At 40.4% G+C, this 18,665-nt stretch overlaps 1 protein-coding gene across 1 annotated transcript in view; it reads left to right on the top strand.

Annotated features, from left to right (window-relative positions):
• The window catches only part of TYR (tyrosinase), a 42,512-nt gene extending 23,847 nt beyond the window's left edge, over positions 1–18,665 (top strand). The window contains exons 4-5 of the mRNA XM_062514221.1: positions 14,022–14,203; positions 18,442–18,665. Of these exons, the coding sequence (XP_062370205.1) occupies positions 14,022–14,203; positions 18,442–18,665 (406 nt within the window). The remainder of the gene's footprint in view (positions 1–14,021; positions 14,204–18,441) is intronic.

An 18,665-nucleotide genomic window follows, 5' to 3' on the forward strand; every position in this document is an offset into this window, starting at 1 on the left:
CTATCATAAATAACTGCACAGCTCAGAATACTGCTGCAACCACCATCATATTAACTCAATGCTCTTCTTAACTCCACGTGTTCTTCTCTTTTTGCACCCTTCTGCTGCTTCTTTGTTCTTTCACATCAGATCAACTGGTTTCTATTGTGAAGGCCCTTCACTGCTTAACCCTAAATCATTGTTAAGGAACTCTTGTACCCCTCCAAAATGTGCATTATATCATTCTCTACTGTACACTTTTTTGGCACTCCAACAAGTCCCTCCATACTCCTCCTTAGTGAGAGGACTATTGCAGTCCCAGTGCATGGATGCCTGGTCCTCCTCCTGTCTGTCTGCATCTGTGTGTCCTGCCTTGTCCTGTGTGCATGTTATAAACTCTGTCATTAAGGGACTATCCCATTGCACTAGTCTGTGCAGAACCTGGCATATCCATAGCCTCTGGCTGTGGCTTTCAGGCATCAAAGACACTGGAGGTAGTAATTGCTTCATTTACTGTTGCATGGAATAGCAAAGACAAAACACAGCTGGATGTCCCTGCTCTGATCAGCAGCATCCCATTTCCTCAGCCAACTTTATGGACACTTTCAGTCTCGGTGGATTCAATATATTCACCATAATGCCAGCACCTTCTTCCACTTAAAGGAAAAAAAAAAGGCAGCGCTATGGCAAAAGTGGAAAAAGTGATTTTGATGCAAAAAATACTTTAACAAGACAAAGTTTGATTTTCACTCCCAGGAGGTGTCAAAATAAAAGCCTCTTTTTTTATTCTGTTTTTTGAAACAGAACACTTTAATTTTCTCTTGAATGTCATCTCAGAGTTTTTAAACCAAAAAATGTCACAAGAACAAACCATGTTGTTCTCTTGTTTTGAAATGTTGACAGGAAACAAGAACTTATTTTAGAAGTTAAAAACTATTTGCTTCAAGAATTTGGAACATTTGGAGAAAAGGCATTCAAAAAGAATCATCAGAAATCCTTGTAAGACAACGGTATGTCTCCAGACTTGTTTAATACATGAAATAAGAGTGTTTCTTTAGCCTGAAATGTCTCCAGTGAGACACCACACAGATAAAGTATGAGGCCAAGGAATCATTCTCTCTTTTTGTTATTCAAAAACTTAAAGACACCAAAACTTTTGACTGAGGTGAAGATGATATGGAAATTGTAGTACAATAATATATCAGCTAATAAAAAAGCAGTCTAAAAATTGAAAATTTACACTGGAAACAAAAATGGTATGATTAATTTTATTCCTTCATATGGGCAGAGGAAGGCCATTACTACTTTTTGAGGTTACATTTGCAAATGACATAGCCTAGAAGTAATATTTTTTTGGAGCTGAATGAGTTACGGCTCGGAGCCACTTGAAATCTATTAGACAAGGGCAGGTCAAGAGGTTGCCATTAGCAATATCCTGGGAAGGGAGCTCTGATCAGCATGCACAGTACATCCCACCAGTGGGCTCTGTGGCACAGCAGCAAGGTAGCCCAGCTCTCACCCTTCCTTGATATTTAAAAAAAATCACCTTGTTACAGCAGCTCCTGCACACAGAAAGCAGCTCTGCTCTATCACAAGGGACTTAGAGGAAGAAAACTGCTCTCCAGGAGAATGTTTGAGATGAGGGTGGACCAAGAATGACTTTGGTCACAAGCTTTATTGGCACACACAATCTCCTACAACAAGTATAAGATACAGAGCAGATAAGTAGAGAAGGTGGGGGGAAACCCGAGCAAGGAAGTTTTCAGAAAGGAAATTTCCACATTTTAAATTTTGTTTTCCCTTGGGGATGTCTACAAATGTGCAGGAGGACACATGCTCCCTCTGTCACCACAAGCCCTCTCTTGGCACCGAGCAGAGCTGCTAACCTTTCCCTCCTAACCTCTCAGGCTTTGTAGCATGTTAACCAGAGCTACTCAGCTTGTTCGATGGAGCTGACTCACTCCAAGTGGGCTCAGTATGTGGGTAGAGTGAATTCACATCTACTGCGAAATACCACATAAATATATTCATGGAAAGCAGAGTGTAAGTGGGAAAGATGGGGTGTTGCTGAGAAACAGCTCCCCAGTAATTCTGCTTTGATATCGCTGTGTCTGAGAGGCAAACCATACACCAAGATATTGAGCTGAGTTCTAACATTTACTTCAGTAAGCCTCAGCAGCTGCAATTGCAAAGCACCCAAAGGGATACAGGAGAAGCCTTGGAGGGTCACATCACCTATCATCTAACACGTATCAGTCTAGAGGCAAAAGTGAAAGAGTACAGGTTTAGAGCATCCCTCCTCCAGTGGACACAGGGGGACTGAGTATATATACTACCCTTGAAGGTGTACCTGCATTTAAAGTAATCTTAAACATGTCATCTGCTTAGCCAGAGATACACCATACAGAGGTAGACACAGAGAGAAATAAGGACAGGGATCAGGGTCTGGAGATAGATATTCTTTTTTATTGATTAAACATACATATAATCTGTAGTGCTGCTGCTCCACCTTACTTTAGGGGAATGACCAGAGAAAGGTTAAACAGACATCTTCTGGATCATATGTAAAATACAGCAGTTGGCAATCTCACCTGCCATGTCATTATTCAATCTAGATGTTTGTAATGATCCATTCTGTTCATAAAAGTCAATTATATAGCAAGTTCAGTTCAAATAGTCCCATTTAAAGTGCAGGTTTCATATCAGTCTTACTGCAATATTTTAGTTCAGCCAATACAATTACTGAATGGATCACTTCGTACACCACACATTTTGCAAAAAATTACTGGTTTTTAAAAGGAAAGGTTACATTGCCCTGAGACTTCACAAGAGCAGCATGGTTAGTCTTCACCTGTTCTCTTAATGCTGGAGGAGGAGGAAGCTGCCTGTGGCACAGCAATCAAAATGAGCTCTGATGCAGACAGCTAGAGTTTCCTTCCTGCAGCACTTCTGCAATAACAGCTGATGTAATTGTTTAAATTGTAAAAAAAATCACAAGAGAGCATGGTACTTTTCTCACCCACATGTAGCTACCTTCTATTTATCAAAAGAAATTATCACTTCACTTTCATAGATGTGATTTATGTATTATATGCCCTTGTGAACCTCAGTAATGACAATCTTTAAGTCTCAAAAGAACTGAATTGCAGACCACAAAAGTGGGGTCCATAGTGTCAGTCCAGCTACCTCCACAGCAGTCCATTTTAATCTGTTTGTTATCTTCCTCTTCAGGGTAAAGCAGTTACTAAACTTTGGAGCAGCTGGCATTTTTACTATCTCTGACTTCAGGTGATATTTTTGTGTTTGTAGCAACAAACCAGGGCAAAAATGAATCTGAGAAATTTAACAAAGGATATACATTCCATCAAATGCTAAATTCTGTTTTCAATACAGCACATGGTTGTGTTTGTATTTCCTCATTTACAAAGAACACAGGACACCCCATTATGTTTCATCTATAACTTGGGTTTTGCAGTGTTGGACAGCACTGGAGACCTAAATCTGTAATGGAAAAAAAAATACTTCTAGCCAAACATTGCTCTGGTTTCTCAGTGAGGGGTGAAACAACACACATGATGACAGCTATTCAAGCAACAAGAATTTCTCTCCTGTACCTCTTAAAAGTAATTTACAACTTTCATTGTTTTTAAACAAAGGCTGTCTTGACTAAGAAAAGCAACAGAGTTTAGATTAGATATCTGACAGAACCTCAGTGCAGCTAGTCCTCATTTCAACTCATTTATTTCCAGCAGAAGTAGGAAATAAGTTCCTGCAGGAATTAGATTATGTTGCCAATAACTGGGTTAGGCTAAGAACTACCTAGTCCTATGCTAGAGAATATGGACATTCCTCTGCACATATTCCTACACATTTTTTTCCAACACTCAACTCTTGACACTCATTTAGTGTCAAGTTTATTTATTATCTTGCTCTTTAGTAGAAATAAAACTCTTTACATGGTAATATAACAGCAACTGATCAATGTTGAGCTCAGCACGTGTGGTTTCATCCTACCCAGTCTTCTGAGAAAGCAAAACCCAGTTATATTTCAGTTAGATTTCTTTAATGGGAAAGTAGGCTACACGACTGCTCAGCTTGTTAAGCTTTGTGGCAGGGGAGCCCAGACTTATACACAATGGAATTGAAATCTTAGGTAGCTACATGACTTTCCTGGGAAGGATTATGTTGTTTCCAATGTAACCAAAGGAAATAGTGATAGCAAATGAGGACTAGAACTGCAAGACTTCAGCAACCCTCTATAAGAGATTAACAGAGAGCAGTGATCTCTGCTCAGGGTAATTTTATCTTAATTCTCTGCAGGACTCTGGTGCTTGAGTAGCTTCTTTTCACAAGAGAGGCTTGAGGAGCTGGTGACATTTATTCTAGGAGAGAAACACTTGGAGGACTACACAATTATTGGAGCAAAGAGGGGAAGCTGTATAGCCCGCTGCAGCCAAATGAGCATGAAAAACAGCAGTGAGATATCCAACTGCATCTTCTCTAAATAGATATGGAAGCTCAAATTGTTTGACATAAAGAGGAAAAGTTTCAGATAGAAACCTCTTACAGACTATAGTGTTGACGGTGTTTGATAGATAGGGGGGGAAAGTTCTAAATCCCAGTGTTAGAGGAAATATTAAAAATATATCATAAATGGCATGAAACTGTGTCAGGGGAGATCTAGGTTCAAAAAGGAGGAGCTCAGAAAACAGTTCCCTAGTTTAGGGAAAGGTTCTTCGCCCAGAGGCTGTTTGGGCACCACACAGGCTTCCCAGGGAAGTTGTCACAGCGCCAAGCCTGACAGAGTTCTAGGAGCACTTGGACAATGCTCTCAGGCACATGGTGTGACTTCTGGGGATGTCTTGTGCAGGGCCAGGAGCTGGACTCAGTGATTCTTGTGGGTCCCTTCCAACTCTATGAGTCTATGAAAGCAGCAGCTGCAGTGACCTTGAGGTTTTCAAGAAAGTGAGACGTAGGCAACATGGTTTTCTCTTAGATGGGATTGGTTGCATGGCACTACAGCCTTGTCAATTCCCTCCCTCTCATTTCCTTTATCTGGTACTTTCCAAATATCCAGTTTGTGCAGTGAGAACAAAGGAGATGCAATGCTTGCAATGAGATTCATGGAGTAGAGCAGTGCCAAGATCTTCAGGTGTCATCTGGCTCCCCAGTTCTAGTGCTACTCTGTAGTGGGTGGGAAGGTGTCAGCATAGTGTATGTTATTGTACCTCACTCAGAGAATGGTACTTTAGGAGACAGCCTGCAACCAATATCAATCTTGCTGAATAAGGAAGGGGGGCTTTATGTCATCTGCACATTGTGCCTCCATGTTTCAGGTGGTCTATTACACTCAAGTCCACAAAAAAATCCCCACTTTTGGTTCAGAAGATGAAGTAAAGGGAAAAAATGAAGTAGCCCAGACCTTTCCTGGAAATGAATATTCATATTACAGATGCATATAATTGATCTACATGGGTAATACATGCTCTAAGAAAAAAATCAGAAGCAAGGCATTATATGGGAAGACAGCTCCACCAGGATAAAACACCTTTTTGTTTGTATTTTTTTTCTGTTTTGTGCAAGTCTATCTTTTAAGTGTTGACAAATCTAGAAACCCAAGCTGTTATGGATACCACAGCTTTATGTTCTTGGGTGCAGCCAGTAGTGAGGTTGAGCATGTATTCCCAACCTCACACACATAACACACATACTAGGTGTGTATATGTAAGTGTGTGCATATATGCAAACATGCTTGACCAGATATGCAGATCAATAAAAAAAACGCAGCACTTACAAAATTCCAATGGCGCCAACAGCCCCATCCTCTTTACCTGTTTGGCTGACCATGATGAAAGCCTGTTATAGGAAAATATACATACATATAGAGGTAGATACATGCACAGCCTGGGTTCCCCAGCAGCTGGCCTTAGGCAGCCAGTGTAGCCACCAACCCAAACCCCGTGTGCAGCTGCCTCACCCACAGCAGGCACATGCTTGCATGCACAGGTATCCAGTGGCTGGCCCAGGGACAGGCATAGGAGTAACTTCACAGAGTATGGGTATGGGGAAGAGGCAAAGTTGTCCAAAGATCATTGCTGCATGCTGCAGCTTGGAATCGATGGTGGAAGCCCCTGGATGTTCTCCAGCAGCTGGGACTAGACAGAATAGGCACTGTAACCCAGGGCAATCCTCGGCAATGATTCACCAGTGGGGGACACAGCCTCAGAGGCTTTGGATGAGTTTTCACAATAATTGAGGGTAGTGCCTTAATTTTTAATCAGACACTTGCATTACGACAGTGTAATTTGTTTACAACCTTCCCGAGAGTCCCTGTAGTGTCTTTAGCCAACTTAAAACAAAAAGAACAAAAAGGAATACTGCAATATAACTGCATACATTGGCAAACAGTACAGTGCCTTGACTTTACAGCCTCAGCATCAGCACCTCTTCCACGACTGAAGCACCATTCTTTCTCCCAAATGCTTGGGATGGGAACTACCTGAGGTGACTTTGCAGTACCAGCTGACTAGTGCCAACATTTAAAGTGATGACTACTGTGTAATCACAGTCCTTGGGTTGTCATTTCAGCTTTCTTTAATTTATTTCCTTTTTCTTTTCTTTCCAAATGCAAATACATGTTTCTTGCCAGATTTATTCTACAGCATGTCAGATCTCATGATACTGAAATAAATTGTATAAATGAGCTCTAAGCAACAATGTTCTGTATACCTTCTGGCATAAGCTGTCTGACCTTGCCTCAGTCTCACGACTGGAGATGAGGAACGAAAGTCTCCGTGTCAAACCTGGAACAACAAAGGACATGGCTTTGGATTTGAACCTGACAAATTTATTAGTGGCTTAAAAAGCAGCTGTTCCACAGCTGAATGGTTAATACTGAGTGCAGGCTCTGCTGAGGCACAGGTTTGTCAGGCTATTGAGAAACAAATGGCACAAATTCAATGTTGCTTTAGGTTAGTTTGACTTGGTACATAGGTTAGGAAGAAGAAAAGTCCTACTAGGTAATTAGTGTTACCCATAGATGCTCACCTCCCTTTTTCCCTCATACTGGTACTGGCCATCACACAAAAGAATAATGAATCAGACCCACAGCTTTATCTCACCTAAACTACCCCAGAACAAATGAAAATAAAGAGCAGTTTAAACTGCTCTTTAACTGATTTAAACCAAATCAGTTCCTTAATCCTGCTTATGGCATGGTTGTACAAATACTTACAAGGAAGAGAGGACAAGGAGGCAGGAGGAAATCCATCCTGTGTCCCCTGCAGTGCAAAGGGCCCAGAGTTACCACGAGCCTTCACCACGTGGTGGCTTTAATCCTCCCACTGGGCATACCTGCAATGCCACTGTTGTTCCTTGTTGTGTGAGAGAAATTCATACAGAGGTACTGAACCCTCTTCACGTCTCTCCAGCTGTCCTTCATTGCAAGATAAAACACACTGGATTAAATTTTTCTGTTAAATCTTCCTGAAGGGACAGTAAGTTTACACTATGAGCCAGTGCCTCTGACATGGCTCAGTCTTAGAAATGGATATTTAAGGTCTGGTTCTCCTCTTACACTCAGTCGAGTGTACCTCTGCTCATGACTGTGGTAGCGCTCTTGAGAAATGGCCCTTAGAAGGGTCACTTTGCAAAATTATGAAGAAAATTTCCCACTCTTATTTTTTTACTCTACTTTTTCTATATTTTAAGATTTCCTTCCTGTGAGCAGCATCTTTTTCAGAATGCACAACACTATCTGGAACAGTAGGAAGGAATCCAGCCTACATGCAGGAATGCTTTCATACTCTGCTTGGTATTTCCCACTGGCAGCATAAACCCAGTTATTTCTTGGCTCATCCTTTCATCAGTTATAATCCCACTGCATATATTATTCATAAAATAATATGAATTCATATTTTCAGTAAGAAAATATATATTGGTGGCCTTTTTAAAATCATCCTCAAATCAATCCTATTTTCCCACCACTCATTAAACCAAAGTCGGTTTGTTTGTTTGGGTTTTTTAATTAATTTTCTGCTATGCCTCGTTTAATTTCATTTTGTATAACCTGGTATGTACGAAACAGAACAAAGAAAATACTTGAGTCTATTTATATGCAATTGAACAGAAGTGATATATCCGTGTCTTTTATAGATGGCTTTAATTTTCACCGCAACACACTAAAATGTTTTGCAAAAGCAAAGTATATTTTCCCTGAATGAAAATTTATACTGACAAAGCATCTACATACCAGGTGGGCGTCATTATTACTTTTTATCACATACCAATTCTTTGGAACCTATTAGAGCTGATACACACAAGTATTAGGCTCATCAGCAGTTACAGCGACCCATATACAGATATATAGCAAAAAAATTAAATAAAATCAAGACTCCATGCTTTGCAGTGGTATAACCTAACTCTTAGGGGTGCCACAGGTTGGTATAAACTGGCCCCAAAACTGAGGTCCCACTCCCCTACAGTGTGTCTGGTATGAATTTAGGTAAGTTATTTTTACTCTCTGCCTATTTTGTGTAGAGTGAAATGAGGCCTGCAAGAGTCTCTAAATTCTCCAATATGCAGGAAAAATATTATTTGCCTTTGTGATTTTTGGGGAATCCTTCTAACCTGATTACCTTCCTTAGCTAATTCTGCATCAAACATGGCTTCTGACTGAATCAGAGCTTAAGTGATAGTGAATTTATCATGTCTCATTATCAATTTTTCCAAGGTTTAAATACAATCCTGAGCCTTATTCTAATCTACAATTGTCTAAATTCAACCCATTCTACAATATTAAAATTCTATTTCCTGCCACAAAAATCATCTTTGCATAGGGTGTTGATTATCATAATCTAGTAATTACTTTGATATTACACCCACTACAAAATAAATTCTACTTTGGAAATGCACATTAGAGAGAATGAGTTTCTCTGAGTACTAAATGCGAGACCGGGCATCTTTTTCAAAATTCAAATTATTCTCCAATCTCTTTCAGTTCTTGGGCCTGTTATTTGGGACATTCAGTTTGGGCACTTTGATTTCTTCAAGAGAAGGAAGAAGTCTTCCAGATGAAAACAGTATTTTCTCTAATCTCTCTGGAATTATTTTTTAATCTGCCCAATGGCTTTAAATAAAAACTACCCTTTCCAAGTCAATTTTGCTTGCTGCTGAAGAAATAGAAAGGGCATTAGGGCTATCAGGAGACTAACCTCCATTTAGTTCAGTTATTCTTCATGCTTTAAATTTCTGCTTCTTAAGCTTTGATTGCCTTGGTAGGCCTATCATCCACAAGGATTTACGGTTTATTGCTGCTAATCCCAGGCCAGGTTCTCTCCGTTTCCATTCTCTGAGTAAAATTCCCAACAACCTTTGGTTCACTCTTCTCTTCTTTTCTTTATCCCGCCTTGTCTTCCCACCATGCTCACGTCCCATCTGCTCCCTTAGCACTGCCAACATCTACCGAGTGATGCCAGTCTAGCTGGAATTGCAATGCTAAAAAAGTCTCTGTCTCTGGAAAATATCACTTCCAGCTATACAAATAGCTACTTATCTGCTTGCTCTCTTTGTCTAGATGCTGAGGAAGAAAGTAACTGCAGAAAGACTTCTGCAGGAGCCAGAGAGATTTCTCTCCTTCTCACTAAACTTATGTCCAGGACTCTTCTTTTTGCATGGAATTAGTATGGAGATTGGATGTAGCAGAGCCCTGATCTGAATCTTTAGATGTCCTTATTGCTACCTTTAGTTAAACTACATCAAGAAAGGAGGCAATACAGAATACAATGGCACTGAAGATGCCCTTACCTCATGGCCCTGCTTTGTTAGGCTTTCAGGTCCGTGGAAGGATGCAGAGGTTCGTATGAAGAGAACATAAGAGCAGTGGTTTCCCTAGATAACCAACAATTCTAGGGAGTTAAGGTCTGCTGCTTTGCCACAAACCTGGCTTTTCTATCAGGAACTTTGTCAGCCCATGAAGGGATCAGCTAATTACCTCAGCATTTTGTCTCTCTGCATGTAGCATTATTTCTGCAGACCTAGGTTCTTCCAAGTTTGTAGGTCCTGAGAAAAGAACAGGAAACAAACACACATTTCCAAGATACTAAAGGGAAATAACTTATATGACTGCTTAGGGGAAGTAAATAAAAACTTTGGCCAACTGTAAGCAGATCAACATCTGATGATGGGAACACTGATTTCTTTCTGTCATGGAAACCACATGCCTGTCATTGGATTAAACAACTATATCTGATCAATAGATCTACCTGATCTATAGATCAAGGCACATGGAAGAATTGCAGTGATCCATCATAGCTGTTCAGATGTGTTCTCTTTGCCTTCAGGAAAGGATAGTCCTCCATGAAAAAGAAAATATTTGAATCTAACTGCCTTAAATATAGCCAGGGCTGGAGAAAGCACCTTATTTGAAAAAAAATGTATTCTACAATATTTGACTCACTGGTCACAGTACTCTGAAACAAAAGAGAATATGATTACTTTCTCCGAATATACATTTTTTTTGGCCCAAATCTTTTCAAATAAGTCTCCAAAGACAGGAGTACTGTGTCACTACCTGGCTGACAACAAAAGCCACAGGCTACTTCAGATTTCAATTTTCCTTAAAATGCAAAAAGGGAGTTAATGGTCTTGGCTAGGGAGTCATAAAATGACATGAAATGTCTTATGGTGCTCAAGGAGAACCATTTGTAATTTATCAATAGATATACAGCTGAAGTTGTGACCTGTCCATGGGTGTTTCTCCCCAAATGGATGCCATTGGGAGTCTTCCCATTAAGCTGGGAAACTGATCTTGAAAAGCAAGAGTAAGGTTCTTCTTCCATAACTTACAAAATATGAGTAAGAAAGAGAAATGGCTGAGCCCCCTTAAAAAGAGGAATACAAACAGATTAAGTACTTGTAAAAAATATTACTGATATACTATGTCTGTCAGTTTTCCTACACAAAAGTTAAAAAGCCCAGGAACACTCTCTTGAAAATACAAATCACCATTCATTATCTGGCCAAGAAAAAAATAATGTTTTGAGTCCATCTTACTGAATAAGCTGGGAACAAGCCTTTAAATTGAAATAATAAATGCAACTTTACCCAATCATTTTATTAGCAAGCAGAATATGATCCTAATCTTTCAAAGTGTCAAATAAAACCCTAAAGCAAAAAACCAAAGACTATTGCAATATAAAATCACATGACTAGCTGTTCTGAAGAGAGTAAAAGAAAATGTGACTCCTAAAGCTTTAAAGGATGTTTCTGAGATTTTTATGGTGGCATACAGATATGTTCAATGGAAGAGATTTCAGCCAAGATGATAAGATCTTGTGCCAGCTAATGGAGAAAACTGTTCCCAGACAACTCAGTGAATTGTGCAACACATCTTGTGCATCAGCAAAACTCATCACATCAGGATTTAGAGGCATACGATCACATCTGAATCTAAAGATCAGCTGCAAGGGCAGCCAATTCAATGCTCCTGCTACTGCTAAGCAAAGCTTGATACCCTATGTGGGAACCACACTGCAAATGAAGGAATCCAACAGAAGGAATCCAAAAGTACATATGTTCATTTCCATGGAAATGTTTTGCATTTGCATTCTGCTTTAAAGATTTAAAGACGGGCCTAAGTATTCTTATTGAAAGCTCTTATGCAACAGCAACACTTAACTCATGCAGCAAGGATGCTGCATTTCAGGGCATTTCTTGCAAAGATATTTCAGGCAAATGAAGACTTTTAGCTCTGAACCTTGTGCTCATCAGCTCCCTGGATTCTCAGATTGCGACTGGTCAGCATTTTCTAAAATTCAGGCCCCAGGAAGTACCTCAGATTGAGCATTCCAAAGTTAGGGTACAGATCATCACCAGACATGAAAAACATGACCCAAGTCCTTCCTCTGCCTTCTTAAAATATTACCATGTTCCCACAACCAGAGTATCTCTGCACCTTGTGCTGCAGAGAAGAGCTGTCTCAGCTCCCATCTACAACTGCTAGGAAAATAAGGCTCAGATAGTCAGGGTGCTTTACCCAAGGCATGTGTAAAAGCCAGGCAGGGAAAAGACTGGAGTACAACACTTCCCCACATCCCACCCCTCCTCAAGCTGAATTACTCCTTTACATTCTATGTCCTTTTTAGTGATTACTAAATTTCCTCATGCTGTCCTCCAAATATTACAGTGTTTCTGTTTGAACTTTCTTGAGGTAACTCCAGCTGAAGTCTCCATATTATATAAACTTATCCATCTGAAAGCTTCAACTAAACATTATTATTCAGATAAGAGTTTTTCCAGACAGGGCTGATGAAATTAACTGAAGAAGAGAGACACAAATGAATATTTAAATCAAAATTAATACCTGCATTGTAAAGGGTAGACCAGCTGTATGATCACAGCCATGTTTTCATTTATTAGAGGTTTTGATCCTAAAAAGAGAACCAAGATTTTGGCTCTACCTCTGTTTTGATGAGCATGACAGGGCTTTCATTTCATGGGCAATGCAGAATGTTTCTCAATATTTCTGCCCAAATATAAGAGATAGAAATCTACTGGCAGAATTCCTTGATAACCTGCAGAGATCCTGATACCCCTGGGCACTTGCATTTAGGGACTGTACTTCTGAGATAACCTGGGTCTCTGAACAGCTAGGGGGGAACAGGGGAGGGAAGTCCATGTCCTCTGGTCAGTGGCCAGTGTTGGGGAGGAGCAACTGTTGAACTAAGATCTCCATTAAAGCACAATTTACAGGTCTCTTTAGACCATTTCTATCTCTTATAACTGATAAATGATTCCAGTAATCCCTCCCTGAGACTGATGTTGATAATTAACTCTCGCCAGTATCTTTACTTCAGTATGGAGTCCTCTTGCTTCCTGCAGAAGACACCTGTGTTATAAGTAGGTTTATAAGAAGCATTTTTCCAATTTCCCTATTCCAACCTGGCACACTCAGGTGAACAAACACAAAGGGACCAGAGAAAGGATTTCAGGACTGGAAGTGAAGAGTCGATCAGAAAAAGCTCAAAAGCTCAAACTGTGAATGTCTTGGAAGGTTCATAATTTTGCTTTACAAACACATTCAGTAGTTAAGTTGACAATGCCACTATAAACTTCCCCTACTGAAGCCTTTAGGCTTTCTGCATCCAAGTTAAAGAGCAAACACACAGTCCTGTGGTGACAGATGGCTAATGGGAGACATTTTGGAAGAGAAATGTGGAATGGAGCAGCTGAGGCTGGAGGTGTGGGGAACAGCTTCTATTGGGCTTACATGGCAAGGTTTTGGCAGTTAGGGTTGGCTTCTGCCAGAAGGCATCAGAAACTGCCCCCATGTCAGATGGAGCTTGTTCCAGCTGGCTGCAAGACAGACCTGCCACTGGCCAAAGCTGAGCCCATCAGTGGCACTGGCAGTGCCTCTGGGATAACAGAGCTGGGAGAGAAGAGCATGTTAAACAACAGTGCAGACACTAAGGTCAGTGAAGAAGCTCTGGCTGGAGAAAGACACTTTACTTACAGCTGACATGCTTTGTCAGCTTATCCCTCTTCCTCAGACATTTCTCCTCCTTTGGTGATATCCAGTGGATCGTGATGTAACCATACTTCATTTCAGGTGTGAAAAATCCTTGTTAAGAAATTAGAGGAAGAGGACAGGACTGAGCAGCTAGAAACATGGCCATTCACAACTAGCTACAAATGTTTCTGAGAGTGAGTAGGAAGGACTGAGGTCTTTAATCAATTTTTCTCTATCCCTCACAACCACATGAACTGCTTAGCTCAGAAAGAGAGTAATTTACATTTATGGAATTTAAAAGCACATTCAAACTCTTTGCAAGACAACAAGCATTTGCTTTTTGTAGGCTTATTTAGGAACTCAGCACTGAAGTGGATAACCCAAATTTGGAAAGCATAACACACACATAAACACAAGACATTGCATACAACTCTGTCTCCAGCACATTAAAAAAAAAATCACTTTCTTTTAATCTTCAGGAAGAGAACATTTCTGCTAATCCCCATCATTAACTAACATGCTTTTTCTTCCACAGCATTTTTGAACGATGGTTAAGAAGGCACAGGCCCATGCTAGAAGTGTACCCGGCAGCTAATGCACCAATTGGGCACAATAGAGAAAATTACATGGTCCCCTTCATCCCTCTTTACAGAAATGGAGAATTTTTTAAACTTTCAAGGGAGCTGGGGTATGACTATGAATATCTGCAAGAACCAGGTAATGTGATAATTTTGGGTAAAAGGTGAAATGAAAAATTTTTTGCCTATCACCTGGAATATGTCTTTCATATTACAAGATTAAAAACCCTTCTAATTCCAGATTTATTCCTAAATACAGTCCCAAATTGTACTTGCTTGTTTACACAACTCTTGTTTCCTATATTTGATGGGTGAGCAACTGGATCATGGGTCAGGGTTACAGGGAATGGGGTGACATCAGACTGAGGACCTGCCACTAGTGGGGTCTGCAGGCCTCCATCCTCAGTCCTGTGTTCTTCAACATCTTCATAAGTGACTTGGACACAGGACTGGAAGGGATACTATGCAAGTCTGGAGACAGTACGAAACTGAGAAGAGCTGTTGACTCCCTCAAAGGCAGGAAGGCCCTGCAGAGAGACCTCAGCAAATTAGAGGAGTAGACAATCAATAACCATTTGAGGTTCAAAAAAGTGTCAGATTCTGCACCTGAGATGGAGCAACCATGGATGTATGGACCAACTGGGGAAGGAGATGCAGAAAAAAAATAGTCCACGTTCTGGAATATAAGATCATGAAACAGCCAGATCAAGACCTGAAATACATATACATATTTTTAAATCAAAGACATTAGTTTCCTAAACTCATATTATTGCTAGAATTGTACAACTCAGACAAAGTGGCAAATGCTATGACTTTCAGGAATTCTAAATCCTGAAATTGTACTGCAAGAGGGAGGAAACGGTAAAATACTTACCATCCAACAATTAATTTCTGTTGCCTCTTAGACTCTTGCCTTTTCCCAGGGGAGAACATAGTCCTCAGAAAAAGGAAATCCTATTAAAATCTGCCCATGTTTTTAACAGAGAGGTAAGCAAAGTAGCTCCTTGATTATTCTGAAAGATCAACACAAGGAATGAAACTCAAGCTTGTTCAGAAAGCCCAGATAATCCTCAGATGTCACTCAACTCCTTGTTAATCTCACTAAGAACCAAGATTAAACTATTTCTTTCTTATCTGAAGGGAAGAACTGGCTACAAATGGAAAATGGTTGGACTCTCAAATTACAGCCACAGATTTTCTCACTGTAGCGTATTAATACAGACTTTTCTTCAGGAGAAGCAAACATCTATGACTGGCAAACAGGAAGTACTGGACAAGTAGAAAAAGTTTATGAAAGAAGAAAAAAGTCAGTTACAAAGATCTATGTGATCCAAAAAAAGCAGCATTTATGCAGATCATCCAGATGAGAAAGAAGAGGAAAAGCAGAGGAAGAGAACGTGACAGAATGAGGAATGAGTACACGAGATCTGGCCCCATCCTATTTTCAAAACCTGTCTTGTTTGCTCTTAAAGAAAGTGGTCTGGGAGCAATTTTCATGATTCTGGGCTGACAGTTGGACTAGATGGCCTTGGAGATCTCTGCCAGTGTTGATGATTCTGTGATTCTCTGAAGAGCAGCAGGTCCGAGTTACAGTACCAGCAACTAAGAAGAGATAAAGTAGGACTACACAGAGCTGGGACTGTGATGAGGCTGGTTACAAGAAATAAAACTTGGAAATAATCCAAAGACAAAATGGCATTTTAATGCTAAATTTTATTGTTGTGTCTCTGAGGAAAAGCTGATGCCTGTAGCTCTGCTTTCCACTGCAGAGCAAATCAGTGTGTAAGAGTACATAGTTTTAATTGCAGCTTCATTTATTTTTATATGTATGGCAGTGCTGAAGCAGAAGTGGTCTCAGTGTTTATGGAAATCCATCCCTCAGGGCTCTAAGGCACATGTCACAGTGTAGCTACTGGGGAGCTGCGCTGGAGCAGACATCCAGCTTTCCCTAACATGAGAACCCTGAGCTATACAATGATCACAACTTCTATGGCCGCCTCAAAACGAACATGAGTTAGCATCAATAACAGAGATTTGGAAAACTAATGGCACCACCTTACAATAGCTGTCAAAACAAGCTGCTCTGTTAAGAGCTGTTTCAAGAGATATATTTCAGCACCTGCACTAAGTTTTTCTCTGTATTTTTTTCCTTCTTTCAGAAATGAAAACAGATAAATTTATAGATACAGTCTTGACTTTTCCCAGAAAATCCGCCTCTTCCAGTGGGAAGAGTTTTATAGAATCACAGTAATTTAGATTGGAAAATACTTCTATGATCATCAAGTTCAAGCATAAAACTATCACCATCAAGCCCATAACTAAACTGTACCCTAGCACCACATCCAAATGAGTTTTGAACACTTGCAGGAATGGTGACTCTACTACTTCCCTCAGCAGCCTGTTCCAGTGCTTGACAAACCTTTTCATTAAAAAAAAAAAAAAAAGATTTTCCAAGCTGTAATAATGAGAAGACTGATGGAATCTGTAGGAGCTGTAAAGTTTTCACCACTACAAAGGCAAGTAACCATGACTTATAGCTGACTGAGGAGCTCCATAACCTGAATCTTTCCTAGCTCTTCTTCCTAGTTTTGATTGTGGAAGTTTCACAGGTATTTCTTTGGAACACCTAGAGGTACACAACCAGAGAACAACACACACACAAGAAATGGCAGAAACCAATAATCCCCCTCCCCCTTTACATCTACTTTAGAGACTACTCTATCAACCCTGCTGGTTCTTGGGTCATGATCCTTTTCGCCCACTGACTCGGGTGTACTCCATCCAATATGAGCAGACCTGGTGCTGTGTAAGCCACCCTGCGGACAGAAACCCCAAAATTCCATCTATGCTACCAGCCTCTTGGCCATGTATAGATCTGTTGAGTTTTCCTACTCCTTTCAGTCTTTTCCCCTAGTACTGAAGGAATCAAGGAGAATGCTACCTGAACACCTATTCCTTTAACTCAATGCCTCAGTGCCCTGAAGTCCCTTTAGATTACCCTGGGACTTTGTCCTTCTGCCTCATCCCTATCCACCTGGAATATCAATAGAGGGTAGTCAGGGGGCCACACCAAATCAGGCAACTGCTTGGCTGCATCCCTTACCCAGACCCAGGGAGGCATCATCTTTTCAGAGCACAGTGTATGTAACAGCATACTCCTGGAAATACCATGACCCAAGAGGATATATGGATTGTTTTTCTGAGCACCAGTGAAAATGCAAGATAATAGGAAGATATTTACAGCCTTTGTGGGCATACAACTTTCTAAATATGGTTGAATACATCTAAATCAGAGCAGATGCATAAAGAGCATTCAGAAATAAACTACCATAGGAGTTCCCAGAGAAGGTGCCCATAGAGGTGCTCTTTTCTTTTCCCTACTAGCTAGTAATTACTGCTAATAATGGTCTTTAGAGCTAGCAATTGGGAGATGTGGATTCCAAATCCTCCTTGGCTCACACAGACAAGTATTCTTATTTTTCAAATTCAAGCCAGAATGTTGTTGAGTTTATTTAGAATAGGTTTCTTTCCAGCATCTGCTGTGAAGTAAGAGCCCTGTATGGCAGGGTTTTCATAACTCATTAAGCCATACCAAGAAAAACAGACAAAGACACACACTTTCATATCACAAAGCAAGAAGGCAGCTGATCATCTAACAGTGAGAAGCTGCCCTGGATTCACCAAAGAAAGAGGATTTGTTGTGCAAAATGACCACAGAATTGTTGCCTACTTCCTCTCCCCACACAGGGACTGTCAAAGTAAGTGGAATTCAGGTTCACAATAAGTGAAAGGAAGCTTTTTCCCCCAGTCAATATATACTTAAGGTAGGGATCTTTCTGCTGCTAAAACTTGTGATAAAATTTCAAAGAGCAGCTTGAAAAGATGACAGAAAGAGAAAAAAAAAATCCCCCAGTGATTATTACACACAACACCACCACATCTGGTTCAGGAAATCCCTGACCTGCAAATTTTTGGAGGCTGGGTAAATATTTTGTGAAAGCATTGAAATAGACTTGACCTTTTCTTAAAGTCTCCCTAGTGTTCTGCTTCAGTTATTGTCCCCAAAGGATGCTGAGCTAGCAGGGACCTTTGGTCACACAGTATCAAACTTCTTAGGTTACAGTTTGAAGTTTTGACAAAACTGTGAGGAGCACTGGGGACAGTGAACTCTGTGCCAGCTTTGGACATGAAGATTGAGAAACAGACTATCAGGGCTGAAGAGATTTGTTTAAAACTATTTTTGGCTCTCAGACAATTTCTACCACTCCTGCCTCTTTATACTCAGCCTTCCAGTATTATCTATTATAGAACTTCTATAAACTGACAGTGCATTGCATCAAATAAAATAATCTTTCTTTTTCTGTTTGATTTTTCAAGCTCTTCAGTCTTTCCAAGACTTTTTGGCACCCTATCTCCAACAAGCCCGTCAGATCTGGGCTTGGTTGGTCGGAGCAGCTGTGTTTGGAGGCATTGTCACTGCTGTGGTCACAGGGCTTATCAGGGCCTGCCGGAAGAAAAAAGGAGGAACTTCTTCAGAGATACAGCCCTTGCTCATAGAAAGTGAAGATTACAATAATGTAACTTATCAGTCCAATTTCTAG

The sequence above is a fragment of the Cinclus cinclus genome, chromosome 2, assembly GCF_963662255.1.
Source record: "Cinclus cinclus chromosome 2, bCinCin1.1, whole genome shotgun sequence".
NCBI classification, from domain to species: Eukaryota; Metazoa; Chordata; class Aves; order Passeriformes; family Cinclidae; genus Cinclus; species Cinclus cinclus.